The 21,616-nt window shown below is 38.5% G+C and overlaps 1 protein-coding gene across 2 annotated transcripts; it reads right to left on the minus strand.

Moving 5' to 3' along the window:
* Positions 1-491: 491 nt before the first annotated feature.
* On the minus strand, positions 492-14,690 carry specc1la (sperm antigen with calponin homology and coiled-coil domains 1-like a). 2 transcript variants are annotated; one of them, XM_016291780.1, is made up of 16 exons: positions 14,503-14,690; positions 14,250-14,403; positions 13,789-14,111; positions 11,882-13,180; positions 11,590-11,797; positions 10,502-10,575; positions 9,895-10,070; positions 9,386-9,549; positions 9,131-9,285; positions 7,880-7,970; positions 6,389-6,478; positions 4,940-5,102; positions 4,691-4,793; positions 3,113-3,229; positions 2,789-2,848; positions 492-1,344 (listed from the first exon to the last, which is right to left on the minus strand). In XM_016291780.1, the coding sequence occupies exons 1-16, from the start codon at positions 14,683-14,685 to the stop codon at positions 1,255-1,257; spliced, it is 3,450 nt and encodes a 1,149-aa protein (XP_016147266.1). In that variant the 5' UTR covers positions 14,686-14,690; the 3' UTR covers positions 492-1,254. The 2 variants fall into 2 exon arrangements, with proteins under 2 accessions (XP_016147266.1, XP_016147267.1); XM_016291781.1 differs by lacking the exons at positions 492-1,344; positions 2,789-2,848; positions 3,113-3,229 and adding an exon at positions 4,128-4,417.
* Positions 14,691-21,616: the final 6,926 nt, after the last annotated feature.

Consider the following 21,616-nt stretch of genomic DNA (forward strand, 5'->3'; position numbering starts at 1 on the left):
TTCATTGCACTCATGAAAAATTCCTACTTTATCATTAGTGTTATTTATTTGTATGTCTTATATTGCCTTTAAAGTGTTATTTGCAGACAGGTGGGAAACGTCAAAGTCTTTCAAACTCATGAAAAGAAAGCAATGCCTGAATTCAGCACAGCTGGAAAACAGGATATATGTGACAACTGTCCTTTTTCCTCACACTCTCAAATTCTCCATATACATACATATTAATGCACTGGAATGTAGCTTCGTTTACAGTTTGAATTAGTGAATGTAAAATGATTTTTGTGCTTTGCAAACAATAAAATGTGCGGGTACTGGTAGAGCAATGTACATAACATTATGCATTGCATATGATTTTTCATCTTGATAAATATCAATAAGACTTTCTTATCCTGAGAAAGAACATACTATTTGATTAGTACAGAAGGAAGTTAGCTTACAAACAAAAAGACATCGTGACATTTCAATTTTGGTATACTATTTCAGACTAATACACTGGACAGTACATGCACAAGTGCTGCTAATCTGAATGTAGTGTTTACTACAGTATCATACTGTTGGTAAGCAGCACTAATGTCATATGAAATGGCTCAACGGGTTACATAAGCTTATTGCTGATCTCCCTATTTAATATGTAGTATTTCAAGCCAAGATCCATCACACTCGTAACATAATGTGCCATCGATGAGCTTTTAAAACAGTCCTGTAAAAAAAAAAAAAAAGTTTAACCACTGACTGTGTGCTATAGTGAATAACTCCTATTAGTGTACAATTCTCTGAAGTGCTTCTCCAATTAAGTGTTTCAATTAGGCACTGCTTTGAGCAATCCGCACGCCTCGAGCTCCATTGTTGCACGGCTGTGAATTAAGGTGAAGAACTTGCTCCAAACGCCCGTCTGGAAGCAAGAACTCAGGGTGGTGAAAGGCACGGGGTTGCAAGCGGGTCCACGCTGTTCCTTAAGACTCAGTCTCCGATCATCCACACTAAGAATTAGTAACTAGCTGTAGTCTGTAGTGTTAGTCACTCGACAGTGAGTTGAAGCATTATCAAGGCAAACGGATTCTGCATTAGTGGCTCCACTGTAGAGGATTTTCTTTGACATATCGATGCCATATCAGCATATGCTAACTGAACTGTGATCAGTTTAATATGACTTTGTGCTAGGATTAGGCTTAGATGATATGGTGGGATGTTGCACTCAGGTTAGTTGGTGATAATCTGTTGCATTGGTTTGACAATTTATAAAAGTACATGTGCTCAGGTCTCAAAATACTTGTAGATAGCGGTGACGTAAGTCATAACACTCTGCCAGTCTGGTCTTTCTGTATGGACCATGTCATTGATGTCCTGAAAGAGAAAGAGAGAGAAAGAGAGTGAAAATTAAAGTGTGTTTGAGAGAGGTGCATTATATCACTTATCAACTAAAATTTAAAAAAATAATTTTATAGAGATTTGTCATTTTTATACACTACTATTCAAAAGTTTGGGGTCGATAAGATTTAAAATTTTTTTTTAATGAATACTTTTATTCAGCAAGGAATTCAGCAATTGATTAAAAGTGACAGTAACAATTTCTCTTTTTAATAAATGCTGTTCTTTTGAACATTGATAAAAGGAAATGCTTCCTGGGCAGTAATTCAGCATATTAGAATGATTTCAGAAAAATCATGTGACACTGAAGACTGAAATTTTAACTTTGTAAAAAATAATTTTATAGAGATTTGTCATTTTTATACACTACTATTCAAAAGTTTGGGGTCGATAAGATTTTAAATTTTTTTTTAATGAATACTTTTATTCAGCAAGGAATTCAGCAATTGATTAAAAGTGACAGTAACAATTTCTCTTTTTAATAAATGCTGTTCTTTTGAACATTGATAAAAGGAAATGCTTCCTGGGCAGTAATTCAGCATATTAGAATGATTTCAGAAAAATCATGTGACACTGAAGACTGAAATTTTAACTTTGCTATCACAGAAATACATCTGAAAATATATTACAATAAAAACTTTAAATTGTAGTAATATTTTAAATGACAATATTATTATTTTCACTGTATTTTTTATCAAAAAAACTGAAGATGCAGCCTTAGTGAGCACGAGACTTAAAAAAACAACAACATTTGAACTGTAGTGTATTACTAGCGCACACACAAAAACAATCTAGTCACTGATTATATATCAATTCACTGTATTTTTTATCAAAAAAACTGAAGATGCAGCCTTAGTGAGCACGAGAGACTTAAAAAAAACAACAACAACATTTGAACTGTAGTGTATTACTAGCGCACACACAAAAACAATCTAGTCACTGATTATATATCAAATTATAGGCAAAACAACATGAAAATGTATATTCTTCGTGGAAATGTCCACAACTGTGCAATGATTTTTAATATTAGATTAATTTCTATGACTTTCTATATGAGTTGCTTAGATTCTCAAGAGCTTCAGAGGTGCTTTCAGTATGTGCATGCTGAACTTATTAAGTAGTACACAACAGAGAAGAAACAATTGTGCTATAAGTAAATACTGCTGGCTGATAATTAAGTGTTTCCAGCTTTTCACCTGCTGTCAGCTTACAGGATGGGAGTGGATGACAGAAATATTCCTAACTCAATGATTAATAGAGTGCCTTAGATCTGCATTAGGTCTTTGTGCATGTTGTTCGGAGCAAACCGGAGCTCCTGAACGTGCCTATTTGTGTGCAAACTACAGACTTACTGCATCAGCTGGCCTGAATGAGCTGTTGTGATCAAGCTAATGCAAAATACCTATTTAAAACCTCTTACCAGAGTGGACTTGATTCCCACACTTTCTGCTGCTTGGAAGGCCAGGCTGAAATTTCGTCTCTGAAAACACAAATAAATAGTTGTGAGATTAACGACAACTAATAAACCAAGATTAACCTAAAAAAAAAAACTCTGACTTGAAAAATTGTTAAAGTAAATGCACTTGGTTTTGATTGTTATTTATGCAATGATATTCTATATGATGAAAGGTTTTTGAAGTGTGTTTTAACTGTCTAAATACCTTTTGGTGCCACTGAATATGAATGATTCTCCCATTAGTGTTATATGGCATGATCATTATGCAGAACTCAATAGTGTACTTGCCTTGTCCTGACTATTGAGCTCTTGATAAGGTATATGAGCAGGCAGGTACGTGTGAAGGACAGCGCAGAAAGCCAATCCATCATTCCAGCTGCTGCTAAAGTTGGTAATGTCGATGTTCTGCGTAACAAACAGACATGACAGACTTCATATAAGCCTCCTAGACTTTGCATTAGCAATAACGAAAAATGCAATATTATGAAAATAAAGCTGCAGTACATTTAAAACCACATTAGAGAGGGTTTCAACATGATACACCAGGTTTAAAGTCATGAAATGTGTGCAATTCAGTGTGGCACATTCAATGGAGCATAACCCACAATGCAAAATGTACTCATCCTTCCTGTGGTGTAAAATAAAGCAGATTTCCTGTTCATAGCTTCTCCCACAACCTCTTTTGTGCGCTAAAGAGCAAAATATAATGTTTCAGATCCATTTCTACAAATGTCCACAATGTTTTGACTTCCACTTCTCACCGTAATGTGGCAGAGAGACTTCAGCCTCCCAGACATCCTTATTTAGGGATGAGCAGATAGTGCTGAAAGGAATAAAGTGGCTTTTTTTGTTTCTATATTATTTTGATGCTTGAATCTAATACAAAAGCATCAAGCCATTTCTCTTCTGTTCCCCTTTGATAACCATCAGTTGTGATCACAGCTCATAGTTTCACATGTGGGTTAAGTCTTGGTGGTTAAGACGACCAGAAACATGAGAAAAAAAACTCATGTTTACTCTACTTCTTAAAATATGTGCAAACAAGCAAGGCAACTGCAACATTAAGCTGCATTTGTTTATAATGCATTTTAATTTTCACACTGTGTATCGGAAAACTACTGAGGATGATGTATTTTAAAAATGGAGAAAAAAATCCATTCACAAATCAATAAAAGATTTATTGGAGACTTTGTTGCATAAGAAAAATGTAGTCATTTCTAAATAAAAATTCCCTGATGATGCAAATTCAACAAATTTGTTCCCAGAAGTGCTGCTGACGATCCTGTTTTGCATCAAGTAAGTGCCATTTAAAGTGCCAGAGAAATCCAGCGGACTTCCTGGTGAGGATCTTGATAAACAGTGACAGTGACAACCACACAAGCTTTTCTGGAAGAGACAGACCTTGTTTAAAAAGTCGAAAAGAGCTTTTCACTGAAATCTGACAGGGGGAAAAAAGATGGATATAACAGATATGACATGGGCCAGCATTACAGCTATTATTCTGTGGACAAAGATGACATCTGAGATTCGGCAAGACTAAAACTTCCAAGACAGTCCAAGTGATCAAAAGTTCCAACATGAAACTGACAGCAGCTACAAAATAATAGTAAGCGGACATTGGAAGAACACAACATCACCATTAGCTGATATATAAAAATACATAAAAAAATAAAAAAATCTTCAGAATCAAAATCAAAGTAATCTAGCAATGTGCTTTTTATGGTATATATTAATTATTTTAATTATCATATATATTAAATAAGTATATAGGTAAATCTAAGTATATATTTTTAAATATAAGATTTTTAACAAATAAATTAATATAATATACATTTCTGCTTCTATTTTACATGTCATAATACAAACCTGATAACCCTCGGTTTTCTTCTGACACCACCTCAGCAGTGCATTTCTTTTAGAACCACCATATTCACGAGCCAAAGCTGACAGAGGGTCTTTTCGCTCCTCTCTACATGGATAAACAAACCAAAAAATGACTATTTTAGTAATCGTGTTATCAACTCAGCGAAAGCATTTCAGCTTCATATCATGGAATATCTTGAACTGGTCAAGGTGCATGTGTGTAGGTTAGCCAGTTGTAGGGCAGGTGCGTACCGAAGGCGGCTGCGTGCTGTGGGGTTAACGGAGGCTGTGGGGGAAGAGGAAGAGGACAGGGAGAGAGGAGGTGCAGCAGAGCCCATGGCTATCAGAGAGGAAGCTGGGCCTCCATCAGGCGCACTGATATCCCTCTTCGCCTCTTCACTGCTTCTCCGAGACACTAAACAGTGGAGAGAGAAAAAGTTTGATTATCTTTTGGGTAACAGCATTCCTATTCTTTTGATTTACATTAACGGGAAAATAATAAAATTCACAGCCGTTATAAAAAGACATTAAAAGTCACATTCATCAATTGTGAAATTTAAGAACGTATTAGATTTTCTGTAACAACGTATAAGTTATAAAAATCCAATGTGTTGTGTGCCAAAATAATTCAATTGAATCAAACAATGACATTTCTGACGTTACGATGCATTGTACCATTTATTAAAAAATTATAATGTAACTGAATTGTTGTCAGAGCACTGAATGTACACACTTGTCCAAAAGTTTGGAGTCTGTAATAGGGCTGCACGATAAATCGCATGCGATATTTAATGTGCATCTTGTCAGAAAGCCGGTTCTGTAATCAGCGGTAAATCTCCATCACCTGCGTGCTTTCACATGGAGCAGCATTAACTACACAGATCCGTTGTTCACTGACCAGCTGCACAAAAAATATGAATATGAACGTGGTTTTGCGCAGCTTGTCAGTGAACAACGGCTCTGTGTAGTTAATGCTGCTCCATGTGAAAGCCCGCACGCGATGGAGATTTACTGCTGATTACAGAACCAGCTTTACTGATAAGATGCGCGTTAAATATCGCATGCGATTTATCATGCAGCTCTAGTCTGTAAGAATTTTTTTCAATGTTTTTCAAAGAAGTTCTATTTTGTTCACCAAGGCTGCATTTATTTGATCAAACATACAGTAAAATCTGTAATATTGTGAAACTTTATTACATTTTAAAATAAGTGTCTCTATTTCAGTATATTTTAAAATGTATTTTATTTCTGTGATTGCAAAGCTTAATTTTCAGCATCATTACTCCAGTCTTCAGTGTCACATGATCCTTCAGAAATCATTCTAATATGCTGAGTTGCTGCTCAAGAAACATTTCCTATTATTATCACATTATTATTCTTATTTTTAAAACAGTTGTGCTGCTTAATATTTTTGTGGAAAATGTGATGTTTTTTTCAGAATTCAGTGATGAATAGAGATTTCAAAAGAACAGCATTTTATTTGAAATAGAAATCTTTTGTGGCATTATAAATGTCTTTACTTTCACTTTTGATCAACTTAATGCATTCTTGCTGGATAAAAGTTTCAACATCTTTCAAAAAAAATCTCTATTTATATTTATGAATAAAACATTACATCGCAGACTATGAGTGCATCGGTAGAGTGTTTATTATAAGCATAGTTTCTGTATTAGTTTGATTTTAAATAGGTCTAAGCTTCACCTGTGATAGTCTTTGATGTGTCCATGTTTGAGACTCTCTGAAGAGCTGAAGCAGGACGGCTGCCGTTGGCTGCTCTTAGTAGATGCTCAGCTGCAGACAGAGAAAGAGAGAGATATTATGTCATAATGCGAATTTCAATATGTTATCAGTTCATCTGGGAGCTAAATATAATTCTGGCAGTAATAGGAAATAACACAATGAATGAATGAATGTTGCAGTCTACAAACACACAAAGCTAACTTGACAAACTGACAATAAAATGTTATTGCAGATTAAATCAATGACAATCAAATGCTATTACATGTATAATCAAAGAAATCAATCTAATAAAATGAAAGGAACATTAGAGGGAAAAAAATACTAATGTTGGCAGCCAATAAGTTTCAATAGCTGTAAAGGGTCAGACAGGGCAAAAGATCACTCCCGCATGAAAGACATCCTGCCAATCAAAACACGGTCCACAAAGGTTGATAAGAGTTTCCAATAAGCAGCCGAACGTAAAAGCAAGCATGACAAAAGGGCTCTATGCTCTCTCTCGCACGTTCACAAACACACACTGCCTCCCTCTCCAGCATAATAACGGTGAAAATGAGTGGGGAGGAGGCATTGAAACCCGAGTATTTGTTCATACTTGGTGTATTTTCGCATGAGTTATCACATCTGAGGTCACCATGAGCTCAGTGCTGCTTTTGCGGGGTCATAAACTTCTTGTGTCGGGAAAGCGGCCGTCTTTTACTAAGAAACTACCTCCTAGATCCAAATCCCATGACATCCAACCCATTACAACTTCTGGAAAATCTGGGTGCTATGATTCACATTTTGCAGTGGGTCATAACTAAATGAAAAATGTGTTCATTCACCAGGTCAGGGTGGAGTGCCACAACAGGAGCACCACACCTTTTGACTTACACATTTCTATTTTTTTTTTAGATTATTAGAAAAGTCTTTTAAAAAAATTATTTTATAGACATTGAATGGATGAAATATTTTAGAGCGGAGTATAAATAGAAAAATAAATATTTATAAATAAATCGAATAGATTATTTTTACATGGTCCTAGGCATAATTTATTAATTACATATAATTATTATTTGTGTAATTATTACAACATATTCGACATGACCTTACAAAGATTCATCAAAATAAATGGTCTATAAGTTGTTGCTATAATTCTTATAGCTATTCTGCCATGTTATTATAAAACATATTAGAAACACAATGAATATTCTTATTAGACCTTTCATCGCAATTTTATTTTAGAAACCACAATTTAATGACAAATATGTTGTACTCTTATTCAATAAATTAGATGTTACAACAAGCTGACAGGCATTTCCATTGGCTACTAAAAGGAAAAGCTGGCATGACCTGAATCAGTAAATCAAATCAATAAATCAAAAAGGCAATAAATCAGTCAGTGTACTGAAAAACTGATATAATTACAAATAATGACCATTTGAAAGACTGAAGGAGAAATGTTGTGGTGTGTACCTGGCATGCTGATGTCCGTGTAACTGGGTCTTTTGTCTGTAAGGGAGGAGAGGGGCTTTGCAGCAGCCATAGAGCCAGTGATGGAGTGTCTCTGTAGGTGATTAACATAAACAGTATGTAAATCATCTTAATATATTAGCTTACATTTTTTTCATCAACTGGTCTGATCTGAAACAAAAGATAACTGTGCCTGAATAACGACAGCAGAGCCACTTGAGGTGAGACAGGATTATGAAAGAAAGTCATAAAGAGAGATATATCTCATACACTCTACGCCACTACCGAGATAGATTCATATCTCCATTTCATTTAAGAGTTCCACATGCGCTTTTCTGCACTTGAAAATAATAAAATAAAGGAAGCTGTAATAAGACTTAGCACCTGATGCTTGTAAAAGGTCTCAACAACAAGATATCAACATTAAACATTTCCCTTCCTTTGTGTTTTAGTTAGTCTCTTAGCATAGCACTAAATTAAGAATGCTCTTTTGATAAGCTAGAAAAAAAATTGTCACAACAAACGAAACATTTTCCTTATGCGTTTTCAGTTAGTCCCCAGTTAAAAAGTTAAAACCTTAGCCTACTAGCTTAGCATAGCGCGAAATTGTTAAGAGTGCTCGTTTGATGAGCTACAAAAAATTAAACCATTCCCTTTAGCCTTTTCCCTTCTTCAGTTAGTCTTCGGTTAACGAGCTAACAGCTTTGCTTACTAGCTTGGCATAGCAATAACTGCTTAAGAACTCTTTTGACGAGCTAGAAAAAAAATGTCACAACAAATTAAATATTTCCGGTTCGTTGCATTTTTTTAGTTTGCAAGCTAACAGCTTAGCCTACTAGCTTGGCATGAGGTTAAATTGTTACGAAAGCTCTTAAGATGAGCTAGAAAATTTAACATTTCTCTTTGTTTGTGGTTTCAGTTTGCCTTCAGCTAACTTAAGCTACGTTAACAGCTTCGCTTACAGGCAAAAACTCAGTTTCACAACCAGACAGAATCAGCAGTTGCGGTTGCACTAGAAATAAAACGTAAAAGGAAACAGAACCATCCCACAATGGAAATTCCGTAGTTCTCATGAATGAGCCAATCCTGCGAGAAATGTCAAGAGGCCCAAAAGAGGAGGAAGTGCTGCTATCTCAGAGGCTTCTGAGGCTCAACAAGCAGGAAAAGAGCCAGCATGCTACTGTTTGACCTTCACAATGAAAATAAGTCGCTCTGCATCACTGTGATGTGTGTCATTGTGTAACTCTGAGATACCTGCATGGGTGAGACAGCAGCAGCAGGTGGGGTCTTCATAGGGCTGGGACTGAGAGGTGTGCGAGGTAAGGGGGCGCTCGTGGTTGTGCTTGCAGCAGCGGTGGCTGCAGCAGCGGTGGCTGCAGCAGCGACTGCAGTAGCATTAGCTCCAGGACCTGTGACCACACCAAAACAGATTAAATCAATCTTTTGAGACCATTAAACATGCCGGAAATAAAACCAGCGATTTAACAATGTTTAAAAATGGCAAGGTACCCTGTGAGGCACTGTCAAAGCTTTTGATGAGGGTTTTAACGGTGGGTGACGGCTCGGAGGATGTGGAGGGGCGTCGACTCAGTCCCATGCCCTGCCTGAGTGCAGCCAGGTCCCTCTCAACAGCGTTCATGTAGTTATATACACGTCCACGCTCCTCGTCTTGCCTTTGAGACATTACAGAGTCATATTTTAAACATAGATACTCTGTCTCCTCATAGACAGGAAAGTCTTTATTAAATTGAAATGATTATGTGACCCTCATCTGCTACATTAATATAATTAAACTCAAACAAAGGTGCTCTCAGATAATTTCTGTAAAAATATGCCACCAAGGCTGGCCCAAACAATAGTATGTAAAATATGCTGTCTTCTAAGATAATCCAAAAATGTACTAGTTAAAAACAAGTAACTTCACCACCAAAAAAAAGAAAAGAGGATCAAGTTCTGCTTGTCACTGAGCATTTCACAGACTGGCAGCACAACACTATGCACTGGCTTTTAACACTTACTTGTGGTTTTTAACTTCATCTAGTTCTTTGCTCAACTTCTCGTTCTTTTCTTGGGCTTCTTGCAGGCGGCGGCGCAGGTCACCAATCTCCCCTTGAGCTTCTGACTTGATGTCATTAGCAATGACCACAGCAGTCTGCAGATCTGCCTGGAACTGACGCCACTCTGCCGACTCTTCCTGAACATACATAAATGCACAAGCACAGAGGCACAGGTTTAGTAAGAATAATTATAGGCATGCATTAACCCATTTAAGACCACAGGCACCTAAACATGCTGAATTATCGAACACTGGGATGATTCTAGATGTTTAAAACAAACAAACAAACAGGCAGACAACCATACGGACAGAAATTCTGACAAAGATTATGACACAGATCTGGACATTAGTGGGTTAAGACAAACACTAATTAATAAACATAAAAAGTGGTGTCCATCAATAATGTGTTAAGTGAATTCTTTAGTATGAAATTAAGATTTTCCTGTGGTTTTATCATGACATTACACTCAAAATCTGAAGACATTCTTTCAAACGATTTCTATTCTTTCTATCTATGAAAGCTGGGTCCTCAGATGACTGCATGAACTGCTGCCCCTGCCCTCACTCACCCGGAGTCTGCGGTGCAGTATCTTTATCTCTCTCTCCATGTCATGCTTCTGATCCTGAAGCTTTTTCATTGAATCTGCCAGGAAACCGGAAAGAGAGCAAGTGAGCATGTGAAATGAGAGCATACAGGGTTCACATGGGGGACATAAAATAAATGCACTGTAGCAACAGTGATTATGTAATCTCATTCTAAATGATACCACAAAGGATAAAAGGTGACAAGTAAATAAAAGAAAGATTTCCAATGATATTTGTGATCTGTAGCAGTCAAGTGATGGCAAAAAAACATTCATTCACTGCTGCTTCATACTACTAACACAATAAGTAAACCACATCCTTAAACAACTGGCACCACCATGTGGTGATATGAGGAAGATACACCAATTAGAGTCTCTTCTCGTGTTGAACATAGCATGTACCCAGACCTCCAACAACCAGATTCACATTGTCCGATGATAATTACTTATACTGTCTTTTTACACGTTGCGTATCACTCTGCGAAAACATAAAAAAATGTCTGCATTTGTGATTGGAGAAACGACAAACAACAAGCGCTACTTACTCTACACTGCTCAAAACTCGCGTTTGAATCGTCAGTGGCAAATTCTTTAAATATGAAAACGTACTTACAGGCTGTGAGTCAGAAGTCAGAGTCAGACTGTCCTTGCAAAGTTGGAATTGCCCCACTTTATAGAAACAGACAACGGCATTGTAGGCTACTCTCTCAGGAAACAGTCCTCCATAAAATGTGCTGCACACATCTGAATATTTGGGTTGAACTGTTCCGGAACAGTGTTGTAAATACAACTAAACCACTGACTTCTCACACAGTGACGTAGACATGTGGGGGCGTGTTAGAACGAGCCGTTTTAGGTAGGCGTGGTTGACTCTTAACTTTTATAAAGAATATCTCTTTGGATTTGAGACTTTAGTCTTTGCAACTTTACAGATCTTCTTTATGCACCAAGAGCTTGTAACACTCCAAAGAGAAAGGAAAAATTGAAATCGCATCATATGACCCCTTTAAAAAGCATGAAACATTTGTGCAGAATGTGGAAAATCTAAATCAGGATGTGCAACTCAAACTCACTCTCTAGGTCGCTGATGATGAGGTTGTCATGAAGTTTGACAGCTCGGTGCTGCTCCACTTCATCTTCCAGCTCAAAAATGGTCTCCTTCATGTCTCCAATCTCCGTCTCCTTTTCCTGCAGGTCCTTACGCTGCTTCTCTAGAGCCCTCTTCTGCTCGGTTAACTCTTTCTGCACCTCGCTTTGGAAGTCCCTGTACTCGGCGTCCAGCTGGACCACCACAAAAGGAAACAAGGAGAAGTCAAACAGGCTCCTAACTGTTCTTAAAGCAACTGAACAAGTGCTTAAGCTCACCTTGTTGATGGTGTCCTGCAGACATGCCACCTCATTGCGAGCGTGGCCCAAATCGTCCTGTAATTTGGCGGCTTTGTCTTCAGCTTCTTCCTTGTCCAGTCTAACCCCCTCCAGAAGCTGGTGGATGTCGCTCTTATCTCCGGCATTGTGGATGGAGTAAAGCTCTGCAACCTTTTGCCTCTCCTGCTCAAGTAACGCCCGACAGCGGCTCAGCTCAGTCTGGTCGTTGCTGACCGCAGCTTTACACTCCTCCAGAACTGCCACCATGCCGGCCCGCTCCTGCCTTTCCACCTCTAGAAGTCGCTCCATGTGATGGTTGCGCTCCTTCAGTGCTGCAATCACACTCTGAGCCTCTGCATTATCCTGCTCAGCCATCTTTAGAGTATTGCTCAGATGTTGCTGCACACCCAAGAGCTGCTCGCGCTCAAAATGAGCATTTTCTGCAAGCTCCACATAGCGTTGCTCTAGCTCCAGGTATCGGCCACTCTTGATGTCTTCGTCTACTGAGTAGGTCACGCCGTGCTCGTCCAGAAGGGAGCGGAAATACTCGATCTGACGGCCACAGTGCTCCAGTTTGTCACTCTGTTGGCAGAGGGAGTCCATAAGCAGGACCTTTTCCTCTCCCAGGCGTTCATTTTCGCCGTTTAGTTCCTGCGTGATCTGTTGCAGGTCAGCCAGTTCCTGTAGAGTCGCTTGGAGCTCCTCAGCCGTGCTGTGTTGGTTTTCCTCCATCTGGTGAATGCGCTCTGTAAGGCACGCCACTGACACCTCACTGGTGTTTCCGCTGCTCCCCTTACGAGAGGAATTGCGACATGCTGGAGCGCCACCTTCTGACTCAGATGATGACGAGGAGCCACAGCCTGAGGGAGCATCCAAAGCGTCGTCACTGGAGGTCACCGCTTGGTAGACCTCACTGGACTCGCTGTCCAGGTTGTCCGTTGAGCCACTTCGCTGGCCTCCCGTAAGGAGGTCCTCCATGGAGCCTGGTGCAGATCCCTCCACAGAGGAGGCCGCAGTAGCACAGTCTCCATGACCTCCACCACCTCCAGAGGAGGCAAGTTCAGCACTGGCGGAGGGAAAGCCAAAGGTTTTCTCAGCCCCATCCAGTCTTTGCTCCAGGGAAAAGCCAAGAGCATTGAGGCGGTCCTTTAGCATACGGTTTTCATTCTTAAGCAGGTTGAGCTCTCCACGGATGGCCTGGTTCTGCTCTTGCAGGAGCAGCAACGTCGACTCCACATCTGCAGCTGTGATCACTGCAGCCGCCTCCCTTTCAGGTGGCCTCTCGTCCTCCTCATCTTCCTAGGAGCAACATAACATCATGGTGAGGGCTTTTAATCTAAAGTAGTAGTTTTAATCTAAGGGACATAGCACCATCAGTTATGTCACATTACAGATTCACCAACACTATTCACTGGTACTTGTCTCACCACATAAATACTTAAACTCACTATCCACATCCTAATTTCCCCAAGTATGATTATAAGGCTGACCAAATTATGACTTATTTTTAAAAACTATAGAGATATCCTTTATTAAATCCACTATGGAGGCCCATTTCCACCTCAGAGTAAAAAAATATATATAATAAAAAGGTAACTATGGCTTTACATCTCATAGTATGACTTTTTATCTCACAATGTGACTTGCATCCATTATTTTAAACTTAAGCGCACAAATACCGTTTTTATTTTCTTCTCTAAGGCGGAAACTGGATTCCATATCTATGAAATTGCTATAGAAAACAAAGCATGCACTGGATTACCTAAAACAACACTTTTTACTTTGATTGTGCAATGTGTTTTGGTAGTTTGTATAGATTTTATTTTCAGTTAGAGTAGTACTTAATTCGTTTTTTTCCTGAATTGTTCATTTGTTTATTCATAGTTATAATGTGAATTTGATCTAACCTCAGGCAGTCCCAGCTGAACCCTCATGTCCCTCAGCTCACCCCGTAGCTGCAGGATTTCCACATCTTTGCTCTTGGCCAGACCTAACAGATGTTTTACTTTGGCCTCCAGGGCCACTTTATCACTTAGCTGTCCGTCAGACTTTGATTTGCTCATGCGGCTCTCCGAGTCTGAGGTTTGGGCCAGTCCACGGGAATGCCTGGGCTGGGCTCGATCAGACGCACCAGTGGATGACTGCTTCTTACTGCTGGAGTTTCGCAAACGATCACGAGAGGAGTTTGACTCCTTGGAGGCCATGGATGATGTCCGTTTGCCAGATGGACCTTGTGAAGAAATAATGTCAAATACGAGAACAAATAAACAAAACACTTCACATCGCACTGCTGAAACTTCAACAGTAGTCTAAACAATGCTAAATAGTTATTTGGTTACTGGTTAAATTAAACAAAACCTTTAAATACCTGAGGTGGTCTTGATCTTTGTGTCAGGGTTATTAGTGTTTGTTCCACAGGACGTTGAGTGAGTAGAGGTTGATTTCTTGCCCTTGGCAACACTGCTGTTTGTCCCTGCACTGCTCCCAGCCATAGCAGCTAGAAGATCATCACTGCTTTTGACCTGTTAATCAAAGATGAACAAATCAACAGAAAAACAACAATAACTGAGTGACTTAAATATTAGTTTAAGTTTTCGATCTGCGCAAGAGAATGATGTTACCTTGGAGAGCGGAGCTGTGGTAGGGCTCTTAACAGCGCTTTTGCCAGCAGAGGTTCCAGCTATCACTGCGTCACCTTTACCTCCTCCACTTGCTGCCTTATTCCCCACTGGCCTTCCTGCTTTCTTCATACTGCGCTCGCTCCTGGTGATGCATCTACCCCTGTGCAGAGATAAAGAGAACATAAGTGACTATTCACTGTGACTAATTTGAACTAAATGAACAAAATGCCAAAAAATGGTTGAGTAACCATACTGAAATCATAAAAAAAAGAGATATAAATAAAAGGCTGAAATTCTTGAAAGTATTTCGGTATATGAATAAGATGCAGTGAAGCAGCAGTATTAGTATAGCAGTACAATATTATAGTTTTAAAATATAACATTTGAAAAACTTGTGCCAACCAAATCAATTTTGCCAGAAATAACCAACATTTAAAAAGGCAAAACAAGATATTATATCACAAAGAGGACCCTCATGACTGTGCATCATGATCAGTAAGTCTTTTAGGGTTCACAAATGATCTGTTCTTAAATTATATTACCCTAGGAAAAAAAAAAACTTGCTATTTTTAAAAACAATTTACATTGAAAAATTGTAAAAACATGTTTAATAATAACAATAGTATATTGTATATTGTATAAAAAAAAGTTAAAACAATTTTCGCTAAAACAATTTTAAAAATGATATCTCAAAACTTTTCTGAAAATTGTATAAATGTTTTTCCAATACATTTGACAAATATTAATACATAGATATAAAAAAAAGATTACTTTGCATCTGGCACACTTTAAACTAGTTATTTATCTAGATTCTAGATTATCTAGAATGTAGATAAAAAAAATAAGATCGTATCTACAAATCATACAAACTATACATCTATAAATGTTTTGTTTGAATTGTTATTACTATTGAAAAGTGAAAAAAAAGACTGGTTTAATAGTCTTGGAAGTTTTCAGAAGAGTCGATGTCTGTTCACTTCCACCAGGGGGCAGAATGCACTAACATGACTGAAAGCAAAGAGCATGTCTTTCCCAAGGCTAGTTTAGCAGAAACAGCATGTTGGCAAATCTAACATGATGCTGACTTTCACTTAAGTTCTGATTGACTGTAATGACAATGATCCGGCTCACATGTGCTACTAGTGTATTAAAAAGCCATTGAACTAGGCGTATAAGCACAGCTTGAGGCTTCACCATGAGTTCAGAGAAGAGCTTGCCGTCTGTCTGCTGGGGTGTTGCTCTCTACTGTATATGCTGCTGAAAAACAGTGCCTTAAAAGGCAGCAAAATCCTGGAAGTGTTCAAGACGGGATCAACAAAACAATACCAGAGCTGCCCATCTGCACAACAGGAAAACCTTCCACTTATTTTATCACTTTATTTTTTTATTTTTATAGACAAATTCCAACTGAAGAGTGAAACCATGAGATCAGACTCATGCAGTTAAAAGAAACAGATTGCAAGTAATGAGAGGGCAACAAGCTAGGCTAAATTATTCTGGGCATCGCACACTAATGGTGCCTGGAGATCAGAGCTATTAGATTCTATCATGGAAAGAACATCTGAAGAGCATTAATGGAGCCTCATTATATCACTATTCACCTTCAAAGCAAACCACACCACAAACAAACCGCTCACATAGGTCACAGCACAACAAAGGACACAACATTCATGAAAATTGAAGTTCATTTATAAATTCGGTTATTATTTACTAACCCTCATGTAGTTTCAAAACCATATGACTTTGTGTGGAGCACAAAATGGAGCAACTCAGAAGACTGTACTGTTCGCTCTTTTCCATGCAATTGTAATGGAGTCTGACGTTTTCAAGTTTAATGAACAGTTTAATGAAACGTTTTCAATGAATCAGCTGATTTGATTCTTTAGTTTAAAGGGGTCATATGATGCGATTTAAATTTTTCCTCTCTTTGAAGTGTTACAAGCTCTTGGTGCATAAAGAAGATCTGTAAAGTTGCAAAGACTAAAGTCTCAAATCCAAAGAGATATTCTTTATAAAAGTTAAGAGTCAGCCACGCCTACCTAAAACGGCTCGTTCTAACACACCCCCACATGTCTACGTCACGATGTGGGAAGATTTGCATAACGCCGCCCAAATGTTCACGCAAAGAAAGAAAGCGTAACTTTTATTCTCGCTGTAGTATTGTTGCTGCCGCCATGTCGTGCACACCATGACGGAGTCGTGTGCGTTTCGTTGTGAAAGCGAAACTACTTTGTTTGGTCTTCCAAAAGAGGACACGAATAGAAATCAGTGGTTAAGTTGTATTTACAACACTGTTCCAGAACAGTTCAACTCAAATATTCAGATGTGTGCAGCACATTTTATGGAGGACTGTTTCCTGATCCTGGTAGACTACAATGCCGGCTGTTCTGACTCACAGCCTGTAAGTACATTTTCATATTTAAAGGATCTGACGATTCAAACGTGAGTTTTGAGCAGTGTAGAGTAGCGATTGTTGTTTGTCATTTCTCCGATCACAAATGCAGACATGGTTTTATGTTTACGCTGCACGATGCAACACGTAAAAAGAGAGTATAAATCATTATAATCCGTAATTATGTCCCCACTGGATGCAACAAATGCCTCGTTTATAATGGGTTTTATTGTTTTTGTCTCGTCACTCCGGTCAGACAGGGCATCACAGTATGGTAAGGGGCGTAACATTTCCGTCACACGCTTGAGGTATTCGGCCAATCACAACGCACTGGATAGCTGGCCAATCACAGCACACCTCACTTTTCAGACCGATGAGCTTTGTAAAAATCGACGTGTTTCAGAAAGGCAGGGCATAGAGGAGAAACAATAATGTACAATGTGGAAAATAATGTGTTTTTTGAACCTTAAACCGCATAAACATTTCATTACACCAAAATACACAAAATAATGTTCTTTTTAGCAACATCATATGACCCCTTTAACTCAACAATCAATCAATGATTCAGTCAAAGCATTTAAAAACTCACTGTAAGTGTAAATACAGCCAATTCAGTAAATGCAAAATGCGAAACTGGGCAAGCTATGTGACAGAGAGGCTTGCTTCAGAACAAAGCAGATAAAACAGACAATAACTATTTTTCCATTAAGTTGTTGCAATTTACATGCCACCTTTCCATTAAAAGGTGGATACTGTAATATCAATAAGAATACTGAGAACAGAGGGATTATTATATACTGTATTGTAGGAGTATATCAAAGTATATTATATTAGCCTGCTTTAAATAGAAGCAAGACTTTTGAAAGACTGCAACTACAAAAAAAGCCTAAAACAATTGACAGTTCAGTGAATCACAAAGCTTTCATATGGCGTCTGAATAGATGAAAAAGCATCATAAGTGCACTATATTCCATCCTTTGTGAAGCTTGAAAGCTCCAGTCCCCATTCACTGTAGGTGCATAAAAAGAGCAGCCAGCACAGCCTTCAAAATATCTTCTTATGTGTTTTGCAGAAGAAATAAAGTCATACAGATTTAGAACAACATTAGGATGACTAAATGATGACTGAACTTTAAGAAAATAATATGCAAATTACCCAACATCTTTTAATTTTGAGCGAAAACTGAAAAAGTGAAAATAGGTTTTGTTCTGCAAAATAGCCAGTATTTTCCTAAATGTTTTGGAGAGATATCATGAATCACAGCTTCAAAATTTCTAACCCAGTCCTCTGCACTTGTTTTTGGACGGTGCAGATCTTTCCAGATCATTCATTTAATAGATCGCGATTGTCCTCTCGAGCCTGATCATAGCGAGGCAAACAGCTCGTTCCTCCTGTCTCTCAATGGAAGAGAAAATAAGGCCTAATATCTTACAGCTGTTGTGAGGCAGGGGGTGGGGTTATGTGGGAGAACATTTGCTCATTTCCAATTTACAGACCCCCAATGGAAAAAGACTTCAGCACACATTCCCTTAAAGGGAGAGGTTTGGAGCATGACTCCAGGATAGATTTTGTTCAGAACCATCCTGAAAAAAACGCTGCGTCAGTCTTCCAGAAATGAAAACTAAACACTCAAACATAAATTTCTTATTGTGAATTGTAATATTTATTGGTAAATAAATGCTAAATACATACAATTAATAACAAGCATGCCCAATATTATATATAGAAATACACTGCATACTATATGCATGAAAACTTTTTATATTAAGCTTAGTCCAGAGACATGCATCCAAAGCATGCTGAGATTAAGTCAATCAAAACACTTGGCATACAAGACAATTCACAGACAATCATCTACTCACCTGTTGAACTCAGGAATAATGACTCACCCCTTAGACCCATATGTAACTTGTCACACCCTTAACATGACAAGACTAAGCACTTTGTTGTTTTCACACCCAACTTTCACTACAGAATGGTTGAATCCCACCCAATCTTCAGGCACTGACTTAAGACTCACTTTTTTAATAATAACTGGATTAATTGTGACTGAGGAAAATACTGTGTTGACTTGTTGATGCATTTTATTTGTATTAGTTCATCCTTTTTATCCCAGCAGTTAACTTCCTAAGTAAACTAAAAACTAAAGTACATTACACAGGCTGTGATAGATAAAAGTGATGTGGGGATTTAAACCGGATAAATTAAAGATGAATGTTAAACATGCATTTAACTAGGTTTTAAATTTGGCATGAAATGGAAGTTCACATTTTTCCATATTGTGAATGTCTGAGAAAAACGGCTTATCAAACGAGAGAAAAAAAAACATAGGGCGGGACTTGACTTTGTCCATCAGGAATGCACGGATAAATAATTTATAAAAAAACAACACACTGCAATATCACATCAAAAAATAAGAATTGATCTATCGGTAAGCCCCCTTAGTTACTGTTGCTCACTCAGACAAACAAATGGAGTTGCTAACTGTCTTTTACAATGACTGCTGTCAGTGTGAAAACCTTGTCCCACAATGTTTTTGATCAATTTTGAACACAGAAGGACCACCATTCAAGTGAGACTTAAATATGGCATGGCGGTATATATAAATTTTTTAAAATAAATATGGTGGGTAACAAGATTAATTTGGAAGCAAGGGTTTTCAAGCGGGAGAAGCCTCATTACGGTCGTCACAATCACAGTCGCAGGTGACAACATCCAGGATCAACACTGTTCATGTACCGCAGGGTAAGATTAAATTAATTTACATTTAACCAGTTTAATATGGAGAGGCACTGAAATGTAGACCTTCATTTATGTGTTTTTGACCTACACGACGTGAGAACAGTTTAACTTAGGTTGTTACGTTATATGGGCTGGCTAATTTAACATTAGCTAGTTTTAGCCAGAGATAGCTTGCAGCACAAAATGACATTAACGTTCTGCTTGAGCAGATGAAATTTGTAACTTAATGAGAGTATGACAACCAGAAAATGAAAATTTTCATCTTCATTGGGATTAGGGTTGAATTAGGGCTGGGCGATTCATTGCCGATTTTGAAAGCGATTTTGTGTAGCTTGTCAGTGAACTACGGCTCTGTGTAGTAAATAGGGCCTTTCGCACCGCTTTAGTTCCAGAACTAAATGTACAGTACTAAAGTACTGGGTCGATTTTGCGCGAACTATTTCCCAGTACCATTTAAAGGGTTGCATTCGCACCGACAGTACTAGGAACCGGTCGACAGCGACGTCATTTGTGCGCGGCGTTCAACAACGAAAACAAAGAAAAACAACATTAACAACAGGAGGATGGAGGACGCTGTGATCGGAGCTGTGTGTTTGTTGTGTCTCGTGGATTTCACAATAATGGACATGGAATGTCGACGTATACGTAAAGCGATTGAAAGAACGGAAAGGAGGACTAAGAATCTCCAACAACTGGCAGTGCTACATTTGCTACAAGTGCCTGCACTTCAGCGTCCGTCCATCTATCGCTGTTCTCCATACTTGCGAAATAAATTGACACAATGTTTACAGTATGTTTACACAGCATTTTAAATCATGGCGGGTGAGGGCGTTTTCATATGCGTTTGGCCAATCAATGTCTACTTACGTCACGATTAGTACCAGTTGTGCTGGTTAGACCCTGCTCCGGAGTAGGAGCTAATTTGGTTCTCGAAAAAGGCAGTCCGGTACTAAAATCGCTCCCAGTTCCGGCGGTGCGAAAACGCCAAAAATTGGGTAGTTCCACAATTAGTTCTGGTACTATGAAAAAGTTCCTGCGGTGCGAAAGGCCCTAATGCCGCTCCATCTGAAAGCACGTGCTGGAGATTTACTACTAATCACCAGAAGCGGCTTTACTGACGAGATGCGCATGAAAATCGCATTCGATTTTTTGCGCAGCCCTAGGTTGAATGCTTAGGGACATTTTGCTCCATCTTATTTGGGTTTAGGAAATGGAATAAAATAAGTTCAATTGGCCATTCTCTCAGGATACCTGGAATTAGCTTTTGAAATTTTATTTATTTATTAAGTACCCCAGGCACATAGTTTTGCCATTTTTGTAGCATAAACACCATCAAACCGATGAAAGCTTCGGATCTTCAAATGTTTCTCTATGGTGCTGAAACCTAAATATGTCCCAAGTTCCGCTCCCCGTGCAACTGATTCTCAACTGCCAATGGCTCATCTGAGGGGCTTACCGATAGGTCAATTGTCAATTTTAATATCATGGTGATTTAAAAACAAAAAACAAAAAAACAAATCAAGAAACGATATGAACTTAATAACTGGTTGGTCAAATAGTTGACCATTGTGACTAGAACAAATGAACATCTACCACCAGCCGAATGGAAGTACTGTGAGTACTGTTCAAAAGTTTGGGATCAGTTAAGTTTTTTCTGAAAGAAGTATCTTATGAAAAAATTTCTGTAAAAAAGTCTGAGTGCAGATACAGTATGGCTCCCAAATTTGACCTCAAGCTGACCCCACTATAGAGTGAGCATTAAGAGAGGTGCTGACAGAGACTCAACACTAACACTACCCACCAAGCCCTCAAGTATGAGTCATGGGAGAGACGTTTGCACACATACGGAGAAACAGATGCCTGGTTTCACACTCCTCTGTAGAGTGCATCACATACTGATAGCAAAATACATCCATCACCTGGTAGAAGCATATGTGCAGCTAGAGGTTTTTCCTGCGCACTCTTTACCGCTTGACCGTG

Source organism: Sinocyclocheilus grahami, unplaced genomic scaffold, assembly GCF_001515645.1.
Source record: "Sinocyclocheilus grahami isolate Dianchi unplaced genomic scaffold, SAMN03320097.WGS_v1.1 scaffold276.1, whole genome shotgun sequence".
Lineage (NCBI taxonomy): Eukaryota > Metazoa > Chordata > Actinopteri > Cypriniformes > Cyprinidae > Sinocyclocheilus > Sinocyclocheilus grahami.